Source organism: Hesperophylax consimilis, chromosome 22 (assembly GCF_061612785.1).
Source record: "Hesperophylax consimilis isolate HC1 chromosome 22, BYU_Hcon_1.0, whole genome shotgun sequence".
In the NCBI taxonomy this organism is placed as follows: Eukaryota; Metazoa; Arthropoda; class Insecta; order Trichoptera; family Limnephilidae; genus Hesperophylax; species Hesperophylax consimilis.
In genome coordinates this window covers 6,525,694-6,546,611 of record NC_142857.1, presented here as the reverse complement: position 1 = coordinate 6,546,611, position 20,918 = coordinate 6,525,694, and the positions used below count along the sequence as shown (strand labels likewise).

At 33.6% G+C, this 20,918-nt stretch overlaps 1 protein-coding gene across 8 annotated transcripts in view; it reads right to left on the bottom strand.

Annotated features, from left to right (window-relative positions):
• The window catches only part of LOC149412765 (serine protease gd-like), a 56,176-nt gene extending 36,934 nt beyond the window's left edge, over positions 1–19,242 (bottom strand). The window contains exons 1-3 of one of the 8 annotated variants that reach the window (XM_089645583.1): positions 19,156–19,242; positions 18,657–18,908; positions 5,205–5,370 (exon numbers count right to left, since the gene is read on the bottom strand). In XM_089645583.1, the coding sequence (XP_089501709.1) occupies positions 5,205–5,370; positions 18,657–18,878 (388 nt within the window). In that variant the 5' untranslated portion in view covers positions 18,879–18,908; positions 19,156–19,242. Of the gene's footprint in view, positions 1–5,204; positions 5,371–18,656 lie in introns of all 8 variants that reach the window. The other 7 variants (XM_089645578.1, XM_089645579.1, XM_089645580.1 and 4 more) reach the window with 7 other exon arrangements.
• Between the last annotated feature and the right edge of the window lie 1,676 nt (positions 19,243–20,918).

Here is a 20,918-nt window from a genome sequence, read left to right as displayed (position 1 = left end):
CGTTTACAAATCATCGACTTTCCCATACTTTATAAAAATATAATATGCGTGGATTTCATATATAAACCTTCCGGAAAAAATTCTCTAAATGATAGTCTTTAGAACCTATCAAAATCGTTGCGTAGTTTACAAGAACACAATTATTTTATCAGTAAATCTGTAATAAATCGGTAATAAACCATTTTAAATTGGGATGGGGTAAAATAGAATCATATAAATAAGTCGTCTAAACGTGGTTAAAATGGCCTTGAAAGCCGAAAAAGCTGTAACAATTACAAAAACCAAAAAATACTTGCAGAACTTAATAATTATATTATTAAATTTGATATTAATTAAATTTTTAAAAATCTGTCTATCCTTTTTCCATGACCTTTTCTAGTCTGGTAACCAGAAAAAAACAGAGCAGGATAAAAACAAGGTTAGGTTAGGTTTGTTTCCGTGTTGTTATGAAACTATCTCGTCGGTATCTTGTACGAATTTATACCAGCATTTGATTTTCATTGGAAGTTTCTTTCTAATTCTACCATATTTGTTGTAGTTTGTTACCAGTTTTGTTTTAGTTTAACGGATCGAATAACAAAGATTTCCAATTCCGTGAAGTTGTCAAAACTACATTTTTTAACAGAATTAAAGATGATAAATTTAACAACCGGTTTTGGCAGGATTGGCAAAAAATTTTAACGAAAAACTTACCAAGGATAAAATACATTAATCTTAAAATTTGTGCAATTATATTTGTATTTATTAGGATTAATTTAGGTGTCCAAGTTTATACCTCATTGTTGAAAATAATATTAACAACTCTCAGAGAAAATATGAGAATAGAATGAGACACAGATATTGGTCCCGTTAAACTACAGGTTTGGGGTTGGAGTCCCATTTGCGACTGTTATCTTTTAATAGAAAGAGACACAGGTATTGGTCCCCGTAAGACTAGAGGTTCTGGGTTCGAGTCCCGTTTGAGACCGTTATCTTTTAATAGAAAGAGACACAGGTATTGGTCCCCGTAAGACTAGAGGTTCTGGGTTCGAGTCCCATTTGAGACCGTTATCGTTTAATAAAAAGAGACACAGGTATTGGTCCCCGTAAGACTAGAGGTTCTGGGTTCAAGTCCCATTTGAGACCGTTATCTTTTAATAAAAAGAGACACAGGTATTGGTCCCCGTAAGACTAGAGGTTCTGGGTTCGAGTCCCAATAGCGACCGTTATCGTATAATAGAATGAGACACAGGTATTGTTCCCCGTTAAACTAGAGGTTTTGGGTTCGAGTCCCATTTGTGACCGTTATCTTTTAATAGAAAGAGACACAGTTATTAGTCCCCTTAAGACTAGAGGTTCTGGGTTCGAGTCCCATTTGCGACCATTATCTTTTAATAGAATGAGACACAGGTATTCGGCAATGAATTAATGCAAATCTCGGAAGCGGAAATTAACCCACTTCCCGACACCCAATCGAGCTGGAACTTGGCAGATAGACTCGTTCTTGATGACGATGCATTCTTTCAACTTTTAGTAGCAATCACGCATAAACACGCGGACATATACGCATTTCTCTGATATTACAGCAGTTCACACACGAATTAAATATCGGTCCTATCCCATCAGGATATGACACAGTTGTTACAGTGGTTGAGTCCAGTCCCCGAGAAGGAAAGTTAAACTCTCAGTCAAATAGTTTTTTATCTTTGTAATTAGCTACTAGGTGGCGCAACTAGGACGAAAATTGAAAATAGATGAATTATAGTAAAAAAACTCCCTTTTTTGTAGGGTTGATTTAAAAAAGTTTCAATTGACTTATTCTATTTTCACTGATAATTGTTATAAGTATTATTTTCAATGATGCAATAATATTTTTAATTAGAATTTCTAATTATCCTTTCTCGGTTTGATATCGATAATTGAATTGTGGGTTTTTCTTATCGTTGGGTTTCTCGTCAGCTAAATTTTTACGTGTTTTATGTGCTGGCTCGTGCAAATATTGTCGTGCCTTTGTATTCGCCTACGCTCGCCGTAGGAGTAGAAGATGTTTAGAATGTGACAATAAAGGTAAGAACACACCGTGCTCACGTACGCAACGTGTGCGTTACATGCCAATGTGCACACTTGTCCTACGCACACAATTCTAATTTGAACCATAGTATCCGTAATCAATGTTGCACGAATGATAGTTCAATCCATGATAGCTTTTTGCTTGATCAGCCTCCAAAGGATACACAAACTCCAACAGCTCGGAGGGCTTTAAAACAGAGAATGGACGGTTACCTCGAGAGGGTTTCCTCTTAGAGTAACCTAGTCGAATTTAATGTTTCAAAATCTAAAAGGGATTGAAATAATAATCTAGACCCATTCAATGGAAGCAATCTTCCCAAAATGCCTTCCATTAATATGTTTGGTGTATCTATAAGTGACCAGCTCAGGCACTGAGACTCCATCGAAGCCAGAGTCAAACTAGCCTCATAGAAGCTAGGTGTACTGTACAGGGCCCACAGATACTTTAAGAGTACAATATTCTTATGTTTAATTAATAATATAAACAAATTTAGACTACCGTAATACAGGCATGTGTAGTGTGGTAGTGGAAACACATGCAAAAACGTTGATTTAATAAAATTAATTAATATTAAAAAATATAGATATGCCAATAAAGTTAAAGTCAATTAAAGTCACTTTTTATTTCAAGTACAAAAATGGTTATTTTTGTTCCTAATACTTGATCTTCAATGTTATTATTTAAATTTAAATTTACGAATCTTTTGCGCGGTTTTATTTCGATTACTGTATAATAATGACTAGCCATTTAATAAATAAAGAATCGAAATTATAAAATTGAAAATTCATATGTTATACGGCATATAATCTGGTCTAGTAATGTGTAATTTCTATCACCTAAGAAATTCTAAAAAAAGGACTATAGGATTCATATGTCTTATAAATGTAAATACTGATTTATAAATGTGGAATAACTAACTATACAATTGTAAATGTTCTACAAAATGACCTGGAAAGAATCTCAGACTTGTGATGTCCCGAAAGAATCCATTCATCTGTTCTGAATGCAATTACTAATGTTATCCAAATTGACCCTGGTAATAAATTACATCTTTGCGATTCTTTCAAGGATAAAGAAACCTTTCTGTCACTTCGAATGCAATCAAAAATGTTCTCAAAATTTGTTTTGACATCATCGCCATTCCATTGTAGGAATATTATGTACTAAATACACAATTTGGCTTTCCTGAAACGGGAATCCTTCCCAGTTGGATAGACAAAGGTTCATTTTGTTTTGGATTGTTTGTAATTTATATATACACGGTGTCCGGAAACTCGTAGTACAAGCGGGAAACTGGAGAATCTACACCACATGGGGAACCCAAAAAAACATAAAGTTTTTTGATTTGAGCATTTTCAAAAAAAAAAAACAAAAAAAAATATTTTTCGGCTATTTTAGGGTTAAAGTTTTTTCTGGTGTTTAGGGTTGAATAACAGATGTTTTAACCCTGCAGAGCAGAAATATTTTATGATTACACCGGGTTAAATGAAGGGTGATTTCAAAATAATGCTTCAAATCCGAGTTTCTTCATTTGTTTTACTTTCAAATAGTTTTAATTAGTTGGGTACTTTGATTTTCAGTAATAATTTATAAGAATTTGATTAAAAAAAAAAAAATCAACTTCAAACTCGATTTACTCGATAGCGAAAGCTCAAATAAAAAAAAAATATACTACAAAATCGACTCCAAATGTGATGTAGATTCACGAGTTTCCGGACACCCTGTATATATATATAAAATAAATAAATAATAATGTCAGTGAACGCCAAACGCAAAACAAAGGTAATTCTAACCGTCAAATGAACTATTAGAAGGCCATCCACCAACGTCATATTTATTTCACATGTCCAATGCCGATCTGGATCGGCGTTGCGTGGGAAGCGTAGGATTGGGTCGCGTGTGACAAGTATGTTTCTAAATAATTTATTTTCAAAGAAAAATAATGGATTATAAATTGTTCAGATATCTTAAAGCGTTGCGTACGTAGGCCCAGTGTGTCCTTACCTTAAGCCATCTAATAAGTCAACAAGTACCTATTGCAAACTACTGTTGAGAACTGCAAACACTAAACGAGAAAAGGTATTTTTCAAACATTCTCCGATCGTCAAAACGCTTTCTTGTGACAAATAAAATATGGCCATCCAATTGAACGTTTGACCTTTTCAACGTTTAGTTGTTGTATTGACAAGTACATCCGATTCCACCCAGGCGTCTTTAATAAAAAATTAAGTCCTAATCATATAATTTATGATAACGCCTTTATACTTCCAGTATAAAAAAAATACAGTGTGTGGCAAGCCCACGCACGACGGAAGTGAAACTTTTAGTATTCTTCTCTCTCTCTTTTCATTTCATTATTCTTGTGCCACGAATGTTTTTCTCACTTCTATCTCGTCACTACTCATTTTTGACACTAAAACTCTGTTCCAAATCGAATAAACCACAATCAATTACGTATTTCACTCGTATTACACTCACCGCGCAGTACACGAAGCAAGCAGCTGATGCCTGGCGTGGTGTCGTTGGCTAGAGAGAGAGGAAAAGAGAGAAGAGAGAGAGAGAACGTTCGTCAGTGGCTCCCTCACCTCAGTAAGCGACTACGGTGAGAGAGCGACAGTGAACGGCGAGCGGTGGTAGGGGTCCCGTACCCCCACCACCAAACGATCACTGTTTTTCGTGACGGTCATGAGTCGGTTTTACTCCGGTCCTCGAAAATGCATGACGCGCGTAAAGAAGTTTTACTTCAACAATATAAAAATAATGTTTCATCTCCCCATATGCTCAGACCTCCGTGGTCGAAGAGTATGGTTCTCGACTAGCAAACCGAAATTTCATTTGTTGAATTTTGTGTAACTTCCCAATTTATTCATTTAAAATAATATATGGGATACTTGCGGCACGTTCTCAACGCGAAATGCGTTGGTGATGCGTCTCCACGTGCAATGCAAACAACAAAATCCTGTTGCAGGTAACTTAGGATCTCCTGGAGCAGCTCAAATAACAAGATTCTATTTGCAGGAAAGTTGAGTAACCCAGGATCTGCTACAGCAGTGAACATAACAGATTCTGGTTGAAGGGAGATAACTCAGGATTTTTAACATGGAACTGCCCCCCTCACAGTTTAAGACTTCAGTCAAATAAAAAGAGGGCTTACCTGGTGGTCCCTGGCACATGAGGAGGCCGTTGAAGGTGATGGCTGTGACGCGCGGCAATGGGCTGAACAGCGGGAAGTGCACCTTATAGCGCAGCGTCCCCCCGCGCAATATCGTCTGCACCAACTCCGTCTGTCCTCCGAGCAGCTCAATACGACCCACGTAATTCTGTAAGCAATGTTTATTTTTATTTTTATTCTTCATTACAAACACCCGCTAAACTGTCAGCAGGCAAATTTTACAATAATAAAACACAACACTAAAACACAAATATAAAGAGGACCCCCTATGTACAAAAGAGAGACAGAAGAATAACATTACAAATGACTACAATACAAAAAAACATAACATAGACAAATAGATTGATATAATACAGGCAACATACTCATAGACATACACACACTTAAAGGCACACATCATACTCAACACACAATCATAGGCATAAAATTAACGGATCCTAATTTAAATATAGACAATATCAATATTGATCTACTAACCATTTTTTAGCATTTCTTTTATTTAAATTCGATTCAATTTTTATACGCATTGGCATCGTATTAAATATAGTATTCGTGGGTACAAGATAAGTGAATGTTAGTCGCCCGTATTTTTTGGAGTGGTTATGCCTTCATTTTCTTAAATATGAAATCAGCTTAGGATCACAGGGGCCTAACTACAAAAACTGGTGTTTTGAGTTTGAGGTTTCGGTAATGCCATAAACATATTTACTAGTGACAAAGCTCCATCTAGTACATACAGCCGTTTAAGAGATACTTTTTGGCATATGAGCAATCCAATTTTTATTTGCGTTTATCTCAAAACTATGTTTTTATAGATAGGCCCCTGTGATCCCAAACCCCAGAATTTTAAACCATAATATCCCTCGAACAGATAATATATTAACGGAATCATATAATAACTTTACATCTCTTCGTTGTGCATAAATGCTTCTGGTTACAAGAAGCTTAGTCTTCGAGTTTTGTATTTTTTAATGAAACCTGTATTTGTCTTACATGAGTTTCCCCAAGAAGTTATTCCGTATATGATGTAGATTCCGCTAGTGACAAATACATTATTTTTATCGTTCTTATAGGCATGAAATATTTAATTTTGTAAATTCGCCTCTCAATAGCTTGAAGACGTTTGCAGATATAAGTTATGTGAGTATCCCATTTAATGTGCGTGTCTACACTTCTCCCCAAATATACGGAGGTTTGTACCAATTCAATGGTTCCACATTTACGAGGCTGTATAATTGATATTTATTTGAGACGCACTGCGAACCTCCCTCATAAAACCTGTCTTATGTTTTTTTAATGATAAACTAATGTTTATAAGACAAGTTTTGTATGCATAGCATAAAGGTAATAAATTATTATAAGCATTAATTACTCGCCTGAAATATCCATACAAATTGAAAATATCTCTCGAGTAAAAATAAATGCCGCCGACGGGAATTCAATCCACACATTCTGATGTCCGGTCAGGTGCTCTGGACCACTGAGCTACGTCGTTTTACATCGTACTGCGTATATCTGCCGTAATACCGCAGTTTTCGTATAGACAGATTTTTAAACTGTCCGACCCCCAGGAGTAGGGACATATTACTACATTAAGACGTGGAGCGCAGCTCGCGTAAATCTTGTTGATTTGACAAAAATCGGTCGGTCGCACAATTAAAATGTAAAAAGCAGTAATACCCATTGGCAGCACTATCAGAGGAATATTTTAAATTGAAATATCGATTTATCAAAGCAAATACCGAACGCATAATCAAATTGGCCTAATTTTGAAGCAATTCAAAGCAGACCGGGTCAATGACATCGCAAATATCATCTGAAGAAAGTGAAGTTAGCAACTAAACGCGAAATGTAAAAATTACCATATTTTTGAGGATTAGAAAAATGGTGCAAGTTTAAAAAATTCTTGCATGAATATTATTATGAGTGAATATTTTAACCCGAGTAGGCTGCGGCAAATCAAGGAATCTTTGTAAGTAATACTGTTTAAGTTTTTAAGCTGTTAAAAAAATGTTATTTTTTAAATAATCTCTTTTCTGATAACGATTTGAAAAAGTAATTATATGAAAAATCATGAAAAAAAACATATCCTTTTCTGTCATTTTTATTACTTATATATATGAAAATAATCACAGTGTTAATTTAAATTCTACCCTAAAAGTGCGAAGAGATATTTTAAATGGGTCATGTTTTATTAAATATTTTCGCTTCAGCGTTTTACGGTCATAAGTATTTTTATCTTTTTTTTTTCTATCAAGCGGAAATACGTTTTTTTTACGTTAGAAAGAAAAGTAATAATTGTTTCCAGTTTGCGTCAAATATTTATACTGGATGAAATTAATAAAATCCTAAAAGTAGCCAAGTTACAGTTTTCTTACAGATCCCTAAAAAAAATTGTTTTCTAAATATCTCAATTTTTCTACGATTGTTTCTATATCTACACAGAAGGACTGATCCACAGCAACGCGTGGCGGGGTACAGCTTATTATGTAATAAACCTATTTTCGAAAGTATCTAAGTTCTATGTTGAATGGTTTGCATGCGTGTGACAGTTAATTTTTTTTTATATTAACTCCACACAGGAGGCCCTGAAGAAAATAATTTCCCTCAGGGCCTATGTCATCTTTGGGGATGCTGTGTGGAGGGTTTTTTTGTGGGGAGGAAGGAGTGATCATGGGTCTTGAAGAGTCCCATGTTGTAGGAGGGAGGAAACACAGAGGCCGGCAGTTCGTTCCACAGCCGGGCTGTTGAACTTAAGAACGAATCGTAGAAGCGACCCGTTCTCATGTGCTGCCAATATAATTAATGAATGAAGTCAATTTTTTTTTGATTTTATGTTTATTTAGAATAAAAAATAATTCTGTGACTATAGCTAAGGGTGAGGCTCTCAAGTAGCAAGCTAGAGGTAGTAGATTCAAATCACAGCATGCGCAAGTAAATTTATTTCGATTAATTACACAAATTACTCATTTAAGAGGAAGCTACAAGCCAAATATATGTATATTCTTGGTATACCTTATATTGTAGGTAATAGGCGTTAAAATCGCTTGACAAACGGAGTCAAGAAACGTTCGATTTCAAGCAAAAAACTGGTTTTTATTTATTTTGTAAATAATTTTATAAGAAAGGAAAAATTTTAAGCAAGTGAAACTGTCACAGATAATCTTAGCTTTAATACTGTATTTTTTAAAAGTTGTTTCCTTTACGCGTTCATACATTTCTATTAAAAACATATATTTTTATGTAGCTTAGATTAATATTTTTTACTAACTAATTTATTATTTTATTTGTATTCTACTCAAGCCAAACAGGAATATATAATATAGGAAAATCTTCAATTTATCTAAAGCATATTTTTTGGTATTCATAATGTTCACCAATTCGTTATAAAGATTAATCAAAATAGTGATTTAGCATTAAGCTTCGCCTTAAAATAACATGTAGTATATTTCCGGCACGTTCCAGAGTGGGAGATACCCTCAGTATCGCCCTGGTGTAAGAACGCCATTTGGAATTGAAACGTTGCTTGAAATGACTTTGGCCGTGTTTGGTGACCAGATCTGAATTGCCAGGTACTTCCCCACCTTCCTCCTCCCCATCTCCTTAACTCCCCACTACCTTCAGCCTCACAACATGCCCCAATAGGGGATGCCATAGACGGTTGAGAGCAGTTGGGACTCTTATGCGATTTCACATAAAAAAAAAACAACGAAAAATTATTACTATATGTTTTTTATGTTTTATATGTATTATCAAATTGTAAAATAAAAATAATAAAAATTTGAAAGAAAATAAGTAAAAGCGAAGATACGACTAGGCTTTTGTAATAAAGAATTATAAACAAAGATACAAGTAGGCGCTAACATTAAAGAATTACAAGTGAAGATACAAGTAGGCGCTAACATTAAAGAATTACAAAGTGAAGATACAAGTAGGCGCTAACATTAAAGAATTACAAAGTGAAGATACAAGTAGGCGCTAACATTAAAGAATTACAAGTGAAGATACAAGTAGGCGCTAACATTAAAGAATTACAAGTGAAGATACAAGTAGGCGCTAACATTAAAGAATTACAAGTGAAGATACAAGTAGGCGCTAACATTAAAGAATTACAAGTGAAGATACAAGTAGGCGCTAACATTAAAGAATTACAAATGAAGATACAAGTAGGCGCTAACATTAAAGAATTACAAGTGAAGATACAAGTAGGCGCTAACATTAAGGAATTGCAAGTGAAGATACAAGTAGGCACTCGTAATAAATTATCAGATAATACACAGAAAACTTACTATTTAAAATATTGCTAATTTATTAAAATTCTGGTCAAATTATTTGTATTCCTATTAAAAACGGGACTGCAGGCCTTAAACGAATGAATTGACAGGTTTCCTAACAAAAGATGTTGAATCTCGTGTCATAAAAATTATAACGTAGTAACATTTCATCATAATATTTATTAGGAAAAGAACAAGTGGTCCGATATATTCTGAATTTTTATTATATTTTATTAGGAAAGGAAAACAATCACGTCTTTAAGAGATTTCAATAAATCAGCCATAATCATTTTGCATTTTAAAAATAATATTTCCTGCCTAAATGGTAATTAATTTTGCTATCTTTGAACCGAAGGATGACAATTCACGCAGTTTCAGTATTGAAGGGATTTAATGATATATTTTTGGTCTAAGGTACGAGAATACTGCTCGTTAAAACAGAAGGGTAATTTCTACCTTTACCTAGTTTTCAAGTTTAAATACTTGTTCATTTATTTTTTAATTACTAGCTCTTTTTCATAATATTAAATATTTTATTTGCGACAACTCAATTACAGGTTTTCTAATAAGAGGTGTTATTTTGAATAGCCCGCTATTTCGGTAGATGTTACTTTTGAAGCTGTCATTTTTTGATATATGAAAAGTCGAAACTACGCCATTAATAAAAAAGGAACAATACACGCTTCAACAAAGCATTGAAATTATTAAAATTCACTTGAGTGAATCAAATGCAAATCATCTTGAGTGATGTGGCCCATTTCCACCTCGGTGGTTTCGTCAACAAGCAAAATTGTCGCATCTGGGGCTCGGAACACCCAAGAGTTATTATTGAAAAGCCTCTCTATCTTCAACGCGTGACTGTTTGGTGCGGTTAATGGTCCGGCGAAGTCATTGGACATTACTTTTTAGAAAATGAGGCTGGAGCAACAGTTACGGTGAATGGATTGCGCTATCGAGAGATGATTAATGATCTTTTATGGTCGAAATTGGATGGTATTAATCTGGACAACGTTTAATTTCAACAAGACGGCGCTACGTGCCACACAAGCAACGAAACCATTGATCTTTTACGACTGAAATCAAAATAACACCTCTTATTGGAAAATCCTGTATATAAATTTATTCTTATTTTCAATCGAACTTTCAAGAATTTTTTTTATTTTTTACGTATTTATTACTTCCTTCATTATTTTGCAATGGCAGTATTTTAAATCATAATTATTTTAGAATCAACAATTACCTCTTTTGGTAGGTTATTTATTGTATGTATTTGGCACCCACAGATAAGACGATCAAGGTAAAAAGGTCAATTCCAAAAATACAGGTTTCAACCAGCATTCTTATCTCCATTGACGTATCTTTAAAGTGATTCTTGAAACCAGATTTTTGTTTTTGATGAATGTGTGACGTTAGCTGCTATTTAGCATATCAAGATAAAATGTAAAAGTTTTTGAGTAACAAATTCGTATTCATCAGTATCAATCATCGAATATATCATCAATTGTATCAATATAGCGCAAGCCCATAAAAAATCACGTATACTCTGAATTCTCGACAAGTCAGTTCCAATTTTGAAAATGACAAATAAAATGATTTCTGATGTTAAAATCATTATTTTATTTATGATCATAAAATAGGCATGATGCCCAAAAAATTACATACACGCACGGAGAAAACTTACTGTTATGAAATACTACTATTAATGTATTAAAAATCTGGTAAAATTATTCGTTTTGCTGTTAAAAATAAGACTGCAGGCGTATAACGAATGAATTGAAGATTTCCTAACAAAAGTATCACTCAAAAGCTAATGTTTTATGAGGACCGCGGAACACTTGTTCATACAAATACCTATATCGATATTGATATACTATTATTGTCGCATTCCGTCATATGTTTTAGTTTATATCAATATTTTATCAGGAATTTGGCATGCTATCATTTTTTAACGGGATCATTACCCTCCGTATGGGTGTTTTATACATAGAAATTAAAAAAATAGTATCAAAATAATTAGCTAAATAAGCAAAAGTAAATGACAAACAAAAATGGGTAAAAGGCACAGGGCTACAATTAGAGACGTTACTACGTACTAAAATCTAATTTAGTTAGAGCGTTAGGAGAGTTGGAGGTCAGTTGGAGGTAAAAAAAATGAACCTATTTTTTTCGTTTCATGTCTCATCTAAATATAATACATCAATGGTAATAGGTAGAATACAAATATGTCCATAAACAATTCATTATTGTCACACTGATTTTGTAGGTACAATAATGTCTGTCTTCAAATAAAGAGCTTCATCACAATATCAGCTTGATACGATTTGGTAGGGACAATATTGACTGTCTTTAAATAAAGGGCTTCATTACAATATCAGCTTAGTATGTATGATTCGGTAGGGACAATATTGACTGTCTTTAAATAAAGGGCTTCATTACAATATCAGCTTAGTATGATTCGGTAGGGACAATATTGACTGTCTTTAAATAAAGGGCTTCATCACAATATCAGCTTGATATGATTAATAACTAACCCTTCAGGGCTCAAACATATTGAACGTTATGTTTCTTAAAGATGCTATCAAAAAGTCGCAGAATTTGTGTGTATTTTCGCTTCTCATTAAATTGGTAAATCTCTGAACGTGTCCGAAAACTAAAAACTCTTTTTGAAAGATGATAATTTAAGCTTTCAAATTTTATTATTAGAATCATATTTGAAATATACATATTTTTTTATTGGTGCCCTTTTTTACTCATTTAAAGTACGCTCTAGCGTGTTTAAATCGCACTTTATGGAACGCGCGTTTTTTAAAGTTACCATGGCAACATCAACAAATCAACAAAATGTGAAGTCTAAATGTCAACTTTTAACTATAAATCCAACTATTTCTTATGTGACAGATTGCAAATTAATGTTTGTGTTTTTCATTTCCATGACAACAAGATATTGTGATGTCACATCACGAATTCATTAAAAGTTCTTATTTCCAAATTTTTAATAATAATATCTGTTCCGTAACGCCGATTGCTTTTGACAGGCTGTGTAATAACCAATCGTATCGTCAGAATTTAAACTGTATAGTTTAAGTTCGCACAAGTCAGCTAAAACGCGGAGAGCCGTGAGCCGAGCCAGTTGCAAAAAGGCCGTTCGTCCTGTCAAATCTCGATCGCCGGTTGTCTAATCGGAATAATCATAAGACGTATTTTTATCGCAATTTACTTTAAAACAACGAGTGTTAAAGAACCACAATTCCGTTCCAGTGCTGACAGATGAGGCTTATGCAGATTTCACCATCATTTCACCGGTAAGTTGATTGTGAAGTAACGTTACGCATTGTGTTTCTGCATTCGCCTGTCAAAAGCCATATAATTAATTTATTTGTTATCTGTGTGGAATAGCCCTTGAGTCGGCTATTCCAACCCTTGTTCGTTCCTCGAACAATATCAATATTTATGTTTTCAAAGTGTACCAATAAAAAAAAATATCGTAAAGTATTCGTGGATAACTGGTCTTTAAAACACTTGCTTTATTTCGAGCACTCGGCTACGCCGTCGTGCTCGAAAAATCGCGCATGTTTTAAAGACCTGTTTATCCACTTATACTTTAATATACTATTATATCAACTATAAATAGTATTTAAAATGGTTCACCTTATGAAAAAAATTAAAATTACTGACAACTAAAAACAACACATATTTTATTAGAAAAATGTTTGTATGAACATTATTCCCACCTCACTTTTCGTCGTTCCATGTAAAAATAATTAATCCCTTTTTACAAAGTTTCGTAAATATTTCTCAACCAGTTCATATTTCTGGATTTCCGAGAGCATTTGAGCTGTTTCGAAAAGCGAACAAATTAACTCTACGGGTATTAGCAGTTTGTTCCCTAAGCCGAACAAATTAGCCTGGGGAGTTAAAAATGTCTATTTAATTATTAGAGCAGAGGATTATATTACAATTCACTGCTTGTCTGAATTCTCGAAAAAAACATATCAATTTTGAAAATGACCACATTTAAATACAAAGCAAAAGTTCCAGAGACCATTGAACCGCATATACAGACAGATAATCACAACCGAAATCAGTAGATTATGTAGTCAAAATTGTACACCCGCTTCAATGTCAAATGCATATTTTAAACTTTAATTTTTCGAAAATTATTATTCTGATGGCCTGATGCCCTGAATAGATTTTTTTATGTCAATACTGCAAAAAAGTCCGAACTGCTCCTAACCGCCTGGAGACGGTGAGTTCAATTCAATTTAGTTATTAATTAATTATCATTTTCATAATTGGAACTTATTGTGTGAAGAATAATTATTCAGACAAGCGTTAAAGTATGTACCTTCCTGTAACGTGATGTTTTAACAGAATAATTATTCAGACAAGCGTTAAAGTATGTACCTTCCTGTAACGTGATGTTTTAACAGAATAATTATTCAGACAAGCGTTAAAGTATGTACCTTCCTGTAACGTGATGTTTTAACAGAATAATTATTCAGACAAGCGTTAAAGTATGTACCTTCCTGTAACGTGATGTTTTAACAGAATAATTATTCAGACAAGCGTTAAAGTATGTACCTTCCTGTAACGTGATGTTTTAACAGAATAATTATTCAGACAAGCGTTAAAGTATGTACCTTCCTGTAACGTGATGTTTTAACAGAATAATTATTCAGACAAGCGTTAAAGTATGTACCTTCCTGTAACGTGATGTTTTAACAGAATAATTATTCAGACAAGCGTTAAAGTATGTACCTTCCTGTAACGTGATGTTTTAACAGAATAATTATTCAGACAAGCGTTAAAGTATGTACCTTCCTGTAACGTGATGTTTTAACAGAATAATTATTCAGACAAGCGTTAAAGTATGTACCTTCCTGTAACGTGATGTTTTAACAGAATAATTATTCAGACAAGCGTTAAAGTATGTACCTTCCTGTAACGTGATGTTTTAACAGAATAATTATTCAGACAAGCGTTAAAGTATGTACCTTCCTGTAACGTGATGTTTTAACAGAATAATTATTCAGACAAGCGTTAAAGTATGTACCTTCCTGTAACGTGATGTTTTAACAGAATAATTATTCAGACAAGCGTTAAAGTATGTACCTTCCTGTAACGTGATGTTTTAACAGAATAATTATTCAGACAAGCGTTAAAGTATGTACCTTCCTGTAACGTGATGTTTTAACAGAATAATTATTCAGACAAGCGTTAAAGTATGTACCTTCCTGTAACGTGATGTTTTAACAGAATAATTATTCAGACAAGCGTTAAAGTATGTACCTTCCTGTAACGTGATGTTTTAACAGAATAATTATTCAGACAAGCGTTAAAGTATGTACCTTCCTGTAACGTGATGTTTTAACAGAATAATTATTCAGACAAGCGTTAAAGTATGTACCTTCCTGTAACGTGATGTTTTAACAGAATAATTATTCAGACAAGCGTTAAAGTATGTACCTTCCTGTAACGTGATGTTTTAACAGAATAATTATTCAGACAAGCGTTAAAGTATGTACCTTCCTGTAACGTGATGTTTTAACAGAATAATTATTCAGACAAGCGTTAAAGTATGTACCTTCCTGTAACGTGATGTTTTAACAGAATAATTATTCAGACAAGCGTTAAAGTATGTACCTTCCTGTAACGTGATGTTTTAACAGAATAATTATTCAGACAAGCGTTAAAGTATGTACCTTCCTGTAACGTGATGTTTTAACAGAATAATTATTCAGACAAGCGTTAAAGTATGTACCTTCCTGTAACGTGATGTTTTAACAGAATAATTATTCAGACAAGCGTTAAAGTATGTACCTTCCTGTAACGTGATGTTTTAACAGAATAATTATTCAGACAAGCGTTAAAGTATGTACCTTCCTGTAACGTGATGTTTTAACAGAATAATTATTCAGACAAGCGTTAAAGTATGTACCTTCCTGTAACGTGATGTTTTAACAGAATAATTATTCAGACAAGCGTTAAAGTATGTACCTTCCTGTAACGTGATGTTTTAACAGAATAATTATTCAGACAAGCGTTAAAGTATGTACCTTCCTGTAACGTGATGTTTTAACAGAATAATTATTCAGACAAGCGTTAAAGTATGTACCTTCCTGTAACGTGATGTTTTAACAGAATAATTATTCAGACAAGCGTTAAAGTATGTACCTTCCTGTAACGTGATGTTTTAACAGAATAATTATTCAGACAAGCGTTAAAGTATGTACCTTCCTGTAACGTGATGTTTTAACAGAATAATTATTCAGACAAGCGTTAAAGTATGTACCTTCCTGTAACGTGATGTTTTAACAGAATAATTATTCAGACAAGCGTTAAAGTATGTACCTTCCTGTAACGTGATGTTTTAACAGAATAATTATTCAGACAAGCGTTAAAGTATGTACCTTCCTGTAACGTGATGTTTTAACAGAATAATTATTCAGACAAGCGTTAAAGTATGTACCTTCCTGTAACGTGATGTTTTAACAGAATAATTATTCAGACAAGCGTTAAAGTATGTACCTTCCTGTAACGTGATGTTTTAACAGAATAATTATTCAGACAAGCGTTAAAGTATGTACCTTCCTGTAACGTGATGTTTTAACAGAATAATTATTCAGACAAGCGTTAAAGTATGTACCTTCCTGTAACGTGATGTTTTAACAGAATAATTATTCAGACAAGCGTTAAAGTATGTACCTTCCTGTAACGTGATGTTTTAACAGAATAATTATTCAGACAAGCGTTAAAGTATGTACCTTCCTGTAACGTGATGTTTTAACAGAATAATTATTCAGACAAGCGTTAAAGTATGTACCTTCCTGTAACGTGATGTTTTAACAGAATAATTATTCAGACAAGCGTTAAAGTATGTACCTTCCTGTAACGTGATGTTTTAACAGAATAATTATTCAGACAAGCGTTAAAGTATGTACCTTCCTGTAACGTGATGTTTTAACAGAATAATTATTCAGACAAGCGTTAAAGTATGTACCTTCCTGTAACGTGATGTTTTAACAGAATAATTATTCAGACAAGCGTTAAAGTATGTACCTTCCTGTAACGTGATGTTTTAACAGAATAATTATTCAGACAAGCGTTAAAGTATGTACCTTCCTGTAACGTGATGTTTTAACAGAATAATTATTCAGACAAGCGTTAAAGTATGTACCTTCCTGTAACGTGATGTTTTAACAGAATAATTATTCAGACAAGCGTTAAAGTATGTACCTTCCTGTAACGTGATGTTTTAACAGAATAATTATTCAGACAAGCGTTAAAGTATGTACCTTCCTGTAACGTGATGTTTTAACAGAATAATTATTCAGACAAGCGTTAAAGTATGTACCTTCCTGTAACGTGATGTTTTAACAGAATAATTATTCAGACAAGCGTTAAAGTATGTACCTTCCTGTAACGTGATGTTTTAACAGAATAATTATTCAGACAAGCGTTAAAGTATGTACCTTCCTGTAACGTGATGTTTTAACAGAATAATTATTCAGACAAGCGTTAAAGTATGTACCTTCCTGTAACGTGATGTTTTAACAGAATAATTATTCAGACAAGCGTTAAAGTATGTACCTACCTGTAACGTAATGTTTTAACAGAATAATTATTCGGACAAGCTTTAAAGTAAATACCTACCTGTAACGTGATGTTTTAACATTATAATTATTCAGACAAGCGTTAAAGTAAGTACCTACCTGTAACGTAATGTTTTGACAGAATAATTATTCAGACAAGCGTTAAAGTGAGTACCTACCTGTAACGTAATGTTTTAACAGAATAATTATTCGGACAAGCTTTAAAGTAAATACCTACCTGTAACGTGATGTTTTAACATTATAATTATTCAGACAAGCGTTAAAGTAAGTACCTACCTGTAACGTAATGTTTTGACAGAATAATTATTCAGATAAGCGTTAAAGTAAGTACCTACCTGTAACGTAATGTTTTAACAGAATAATTATTCAGACAAGCGTTAAAGTAAGTACCTACCTGTAACGTAATGTTTTGACAGAATAATTATTCAGATAAGCGTTGAAGTAAGTGCCTACCTGTAACGTAATGTATTAACAGAATAATTATTCAGACAAGCCTTAAAGTAAGTACCTACCTGTAACGTAATGTTTTAACAGAATAATTATTTCGACAAGCGTTAAATTATGTACCTACCTGTAACGTGATGTTTTAACAGAAAATTATTTTCAAAATATGAATTATATTTCACCATAATTTTTCACGGGTCTGAGCTAGCTTTATATATTTATCTATCAGGAGGGCGATTTATGTTAGGTGTATATAGTTAAGGATAAGGAATTGTCCTTAACCTTAAAATTACTAACGATTTGTACGTTAAAAGCGAGTCCAATTCTCTCAGATGACAGCAGAATTGTCCATAACCTTAAAATTATTAACGATTTTTACGTTAAATGTGTTTTCAGTTCTCTCAGATGACAGCGGATTACGGCGACTCAATACACTAATAACGGGGGTTTGCTTGAGGTTTACATTTTAATTAATTCCAACGAATTAGTAACGATATATATATTTGTTACATCAATAGTTATTCTGTTATCTGCATACGTTTTCATGAATATAAAAGATTCATTTTAATCATCATTCTGTAAAATTGATAAGATACTCTCAATATCGCCTGGTAAAAGACAACTATTCACAATCTAAACGTAATTAATGTGACATACTCAGATTTTAATTATTTAGGATGAACGTATTACTAAAATCTCAAATTTTTCTAGAGGGATCCCTACGGATGTAAGTAATTTAGATGAAAGATTAATAAAAACAGGACCTAACCATCAAAATATTTAATGAAAAACGATTTAAAAATTTTGTAAAACGTTTTTTAAGCACCAGATTTTATTTTTTCAGAAGATCAATCAATAATTTCCCTAGGGATCTGAGATTTTAGTAATACGTTCATCAAAAATAATCAAAGTAAACCCAACGGAAAGATTAATTTTCTAGGTCAAATTCAACCGTCTTTACTGCGAGTCCCGTTCTGTCAGATGACAGTAGAATTGTCCTTAACCTTGAAGTTAACATTATTAACGGCTTTTAGTTAATTTTAAGGTTAAGTACAGTTCCTTATCTTAAGTATAACCGGAATAGCCACTCAGATGTCACTCACCGTTGGTAGCTGCACTCCAATAGACATCTTCAGATTAAGACGAAGAGCATTGCCTGATGTAGGGCTGGTCAGCTGTATTAGCCCAGACCACTGGCTTCCATCTGTCTGATAGTTGAAAATGGAAGGACAAGGTGTTTGCGGAATCTGTTGTCCTTGCACCCCAATACCCAACACCACTAACAACCCCACAGTCAACACCCTATTACAACAAAACTCTCCCATTTTTCCACTGATTATATATCACTTCTACGCCTTAAAATACAATAAATTCCTGAACAATATTGAAATAAATTAACACTCAACAATATTTTGCATTGAAACTAAACATGTATTTCAGACCGGTAGTATGTAATATATACATAATTATATTATTTATATTCAAATTATTACATAAATACACAATATAATTAGAGGAAACAGCGGATTACACTTCACGAATAAAGCTAAGTTAATTAGAATCTCTTAAATATTAAGTATTTTTGTGAATGGGTTTTTCTACAATTATTTTTAAGTGTTAATTATTATATTGCGCGAAACTTGTATTGACTATTCACTGACTAGTGGTACACACAGCCAACACTTCGGCTGCGAGCCGAGAACTAAGTGCTAAGTGGACATTGGCGAAGTTGAGGTCTTCTTTCATTGCCACCACTACTGGTTGAAGTGCCACCAGGGCCGCTTTAGATTGCTGGCGCTACGGTGGCACGCACCGGGCGCTCTTTGCAAGGGGTCATGCAATAACAGCCAAGATTGCTGCCTTTTTTGTCCAATCAATATTTCTGAAATTAAAAATGAAGTGTAAAACAAATTATACATGTGTATCATAAGGCGTCTGAGAGTAAAGTGAACTAGATTCGTGGGGTGATTGATTCTACGTGATAATACGATAAGCATACAAGATAAATATATTAAATTTTGAAATTCTAACGTTTTAAAGAAGTTTTCAAGTAATGATTTTAATTGTTCGAATGGAAAAAAATATATTGAAAAACAATTATTTTTTTTTTAATTTTCTTTTTACTTCTACCATTATGTGGAATTACCTCTTGAAGTTGATATGTACATTCATGCACAGAAAAATGCGTTCAAATTTCATAATGCCAGAACTCACCGTTCAAGAGAAACAACCAGTAAATAACAAAAACGTTTGAGATAAGGTGAATGAGAAGAGCAAACGATGTGCAATGGATTCAATTAGAATTTTATAAAAATATAATATGATTTTTTTTTAATTATTATTCTCCAACTGACTTTTTTTATCACGTTTACCTTCCAGAATGTATTTTTATTATAATTTATGGTTAAACATGTTTTCGTATTAATTTACAGTGTTTATTATTTAATTATTTCGGAGTGTTCAACATCTGATATTGGCTTATAATCTTATAAATTAAGTTGGTACTCTGGTTTCGTTACGTTCTATTTAGACCGGTCAGTGGCTAAGTTGGCATCGCGTTTAGGTCCCACCCAGGCATAGTGTTCAATTCCTCGGCTGGCTAAGTCCTCCATCACAACACAAGCAACATTTTGTGCTTACTGTGGTGGTAGTAGAGGAGATTTTCAAATATTGTCAGTTTATTCGTTACCCGGAAATGTTTGTCTTTCTTTTTTTTAAATATATATATACACGATATTCTTAAAACTCTCAGACTTATTTCCGACCCCTAGAAAAAAAAAGGCTCAATTCCTATGTCATCTTTGGGGATGCTGTATGTTGGGGTCTTTTTAGGGAAAGGAAGGATATGAAGTTTTGGGAAAAACGAGGGTATGAGGGGTGGATAGGAATCTGGGGCTCAATGTGTCCAGGAGTTACGGAAATTTGAATCCATCCCTCAAGTCAATAGAACCTTCCTCCTGATTTCTCCTAGACTAACCTCACCCCATGAAACCCGACACCCCTGATAAGTCATCAAATGTAAAAAACCACCTGGGCTTACCTATGGCAGGGGTGTTGGATATCCATTAAATGGTTCCCGGGGCGGCCGTACCTATACCCGCTTCCCAGATGATAAAATTACTGAGCCAACAACCACAATATCAGGACGGAATCATTTAAATTCTCGCTTGTACCTAGATTGAATGCAGTTGGCCATACATTCGCAGAAATTGTAGAAGTATTCACATGCACCTAATATAGTTAGTTACAAGAAGGCTATAATAATATACCTTAATAATAATAATAACAATAAAGGTTGGCGTAATACCGTTCTTCTGCATGTGTTCTACAGGGTTTTCCAATAAGAGGTGTTATTTTGATATTCA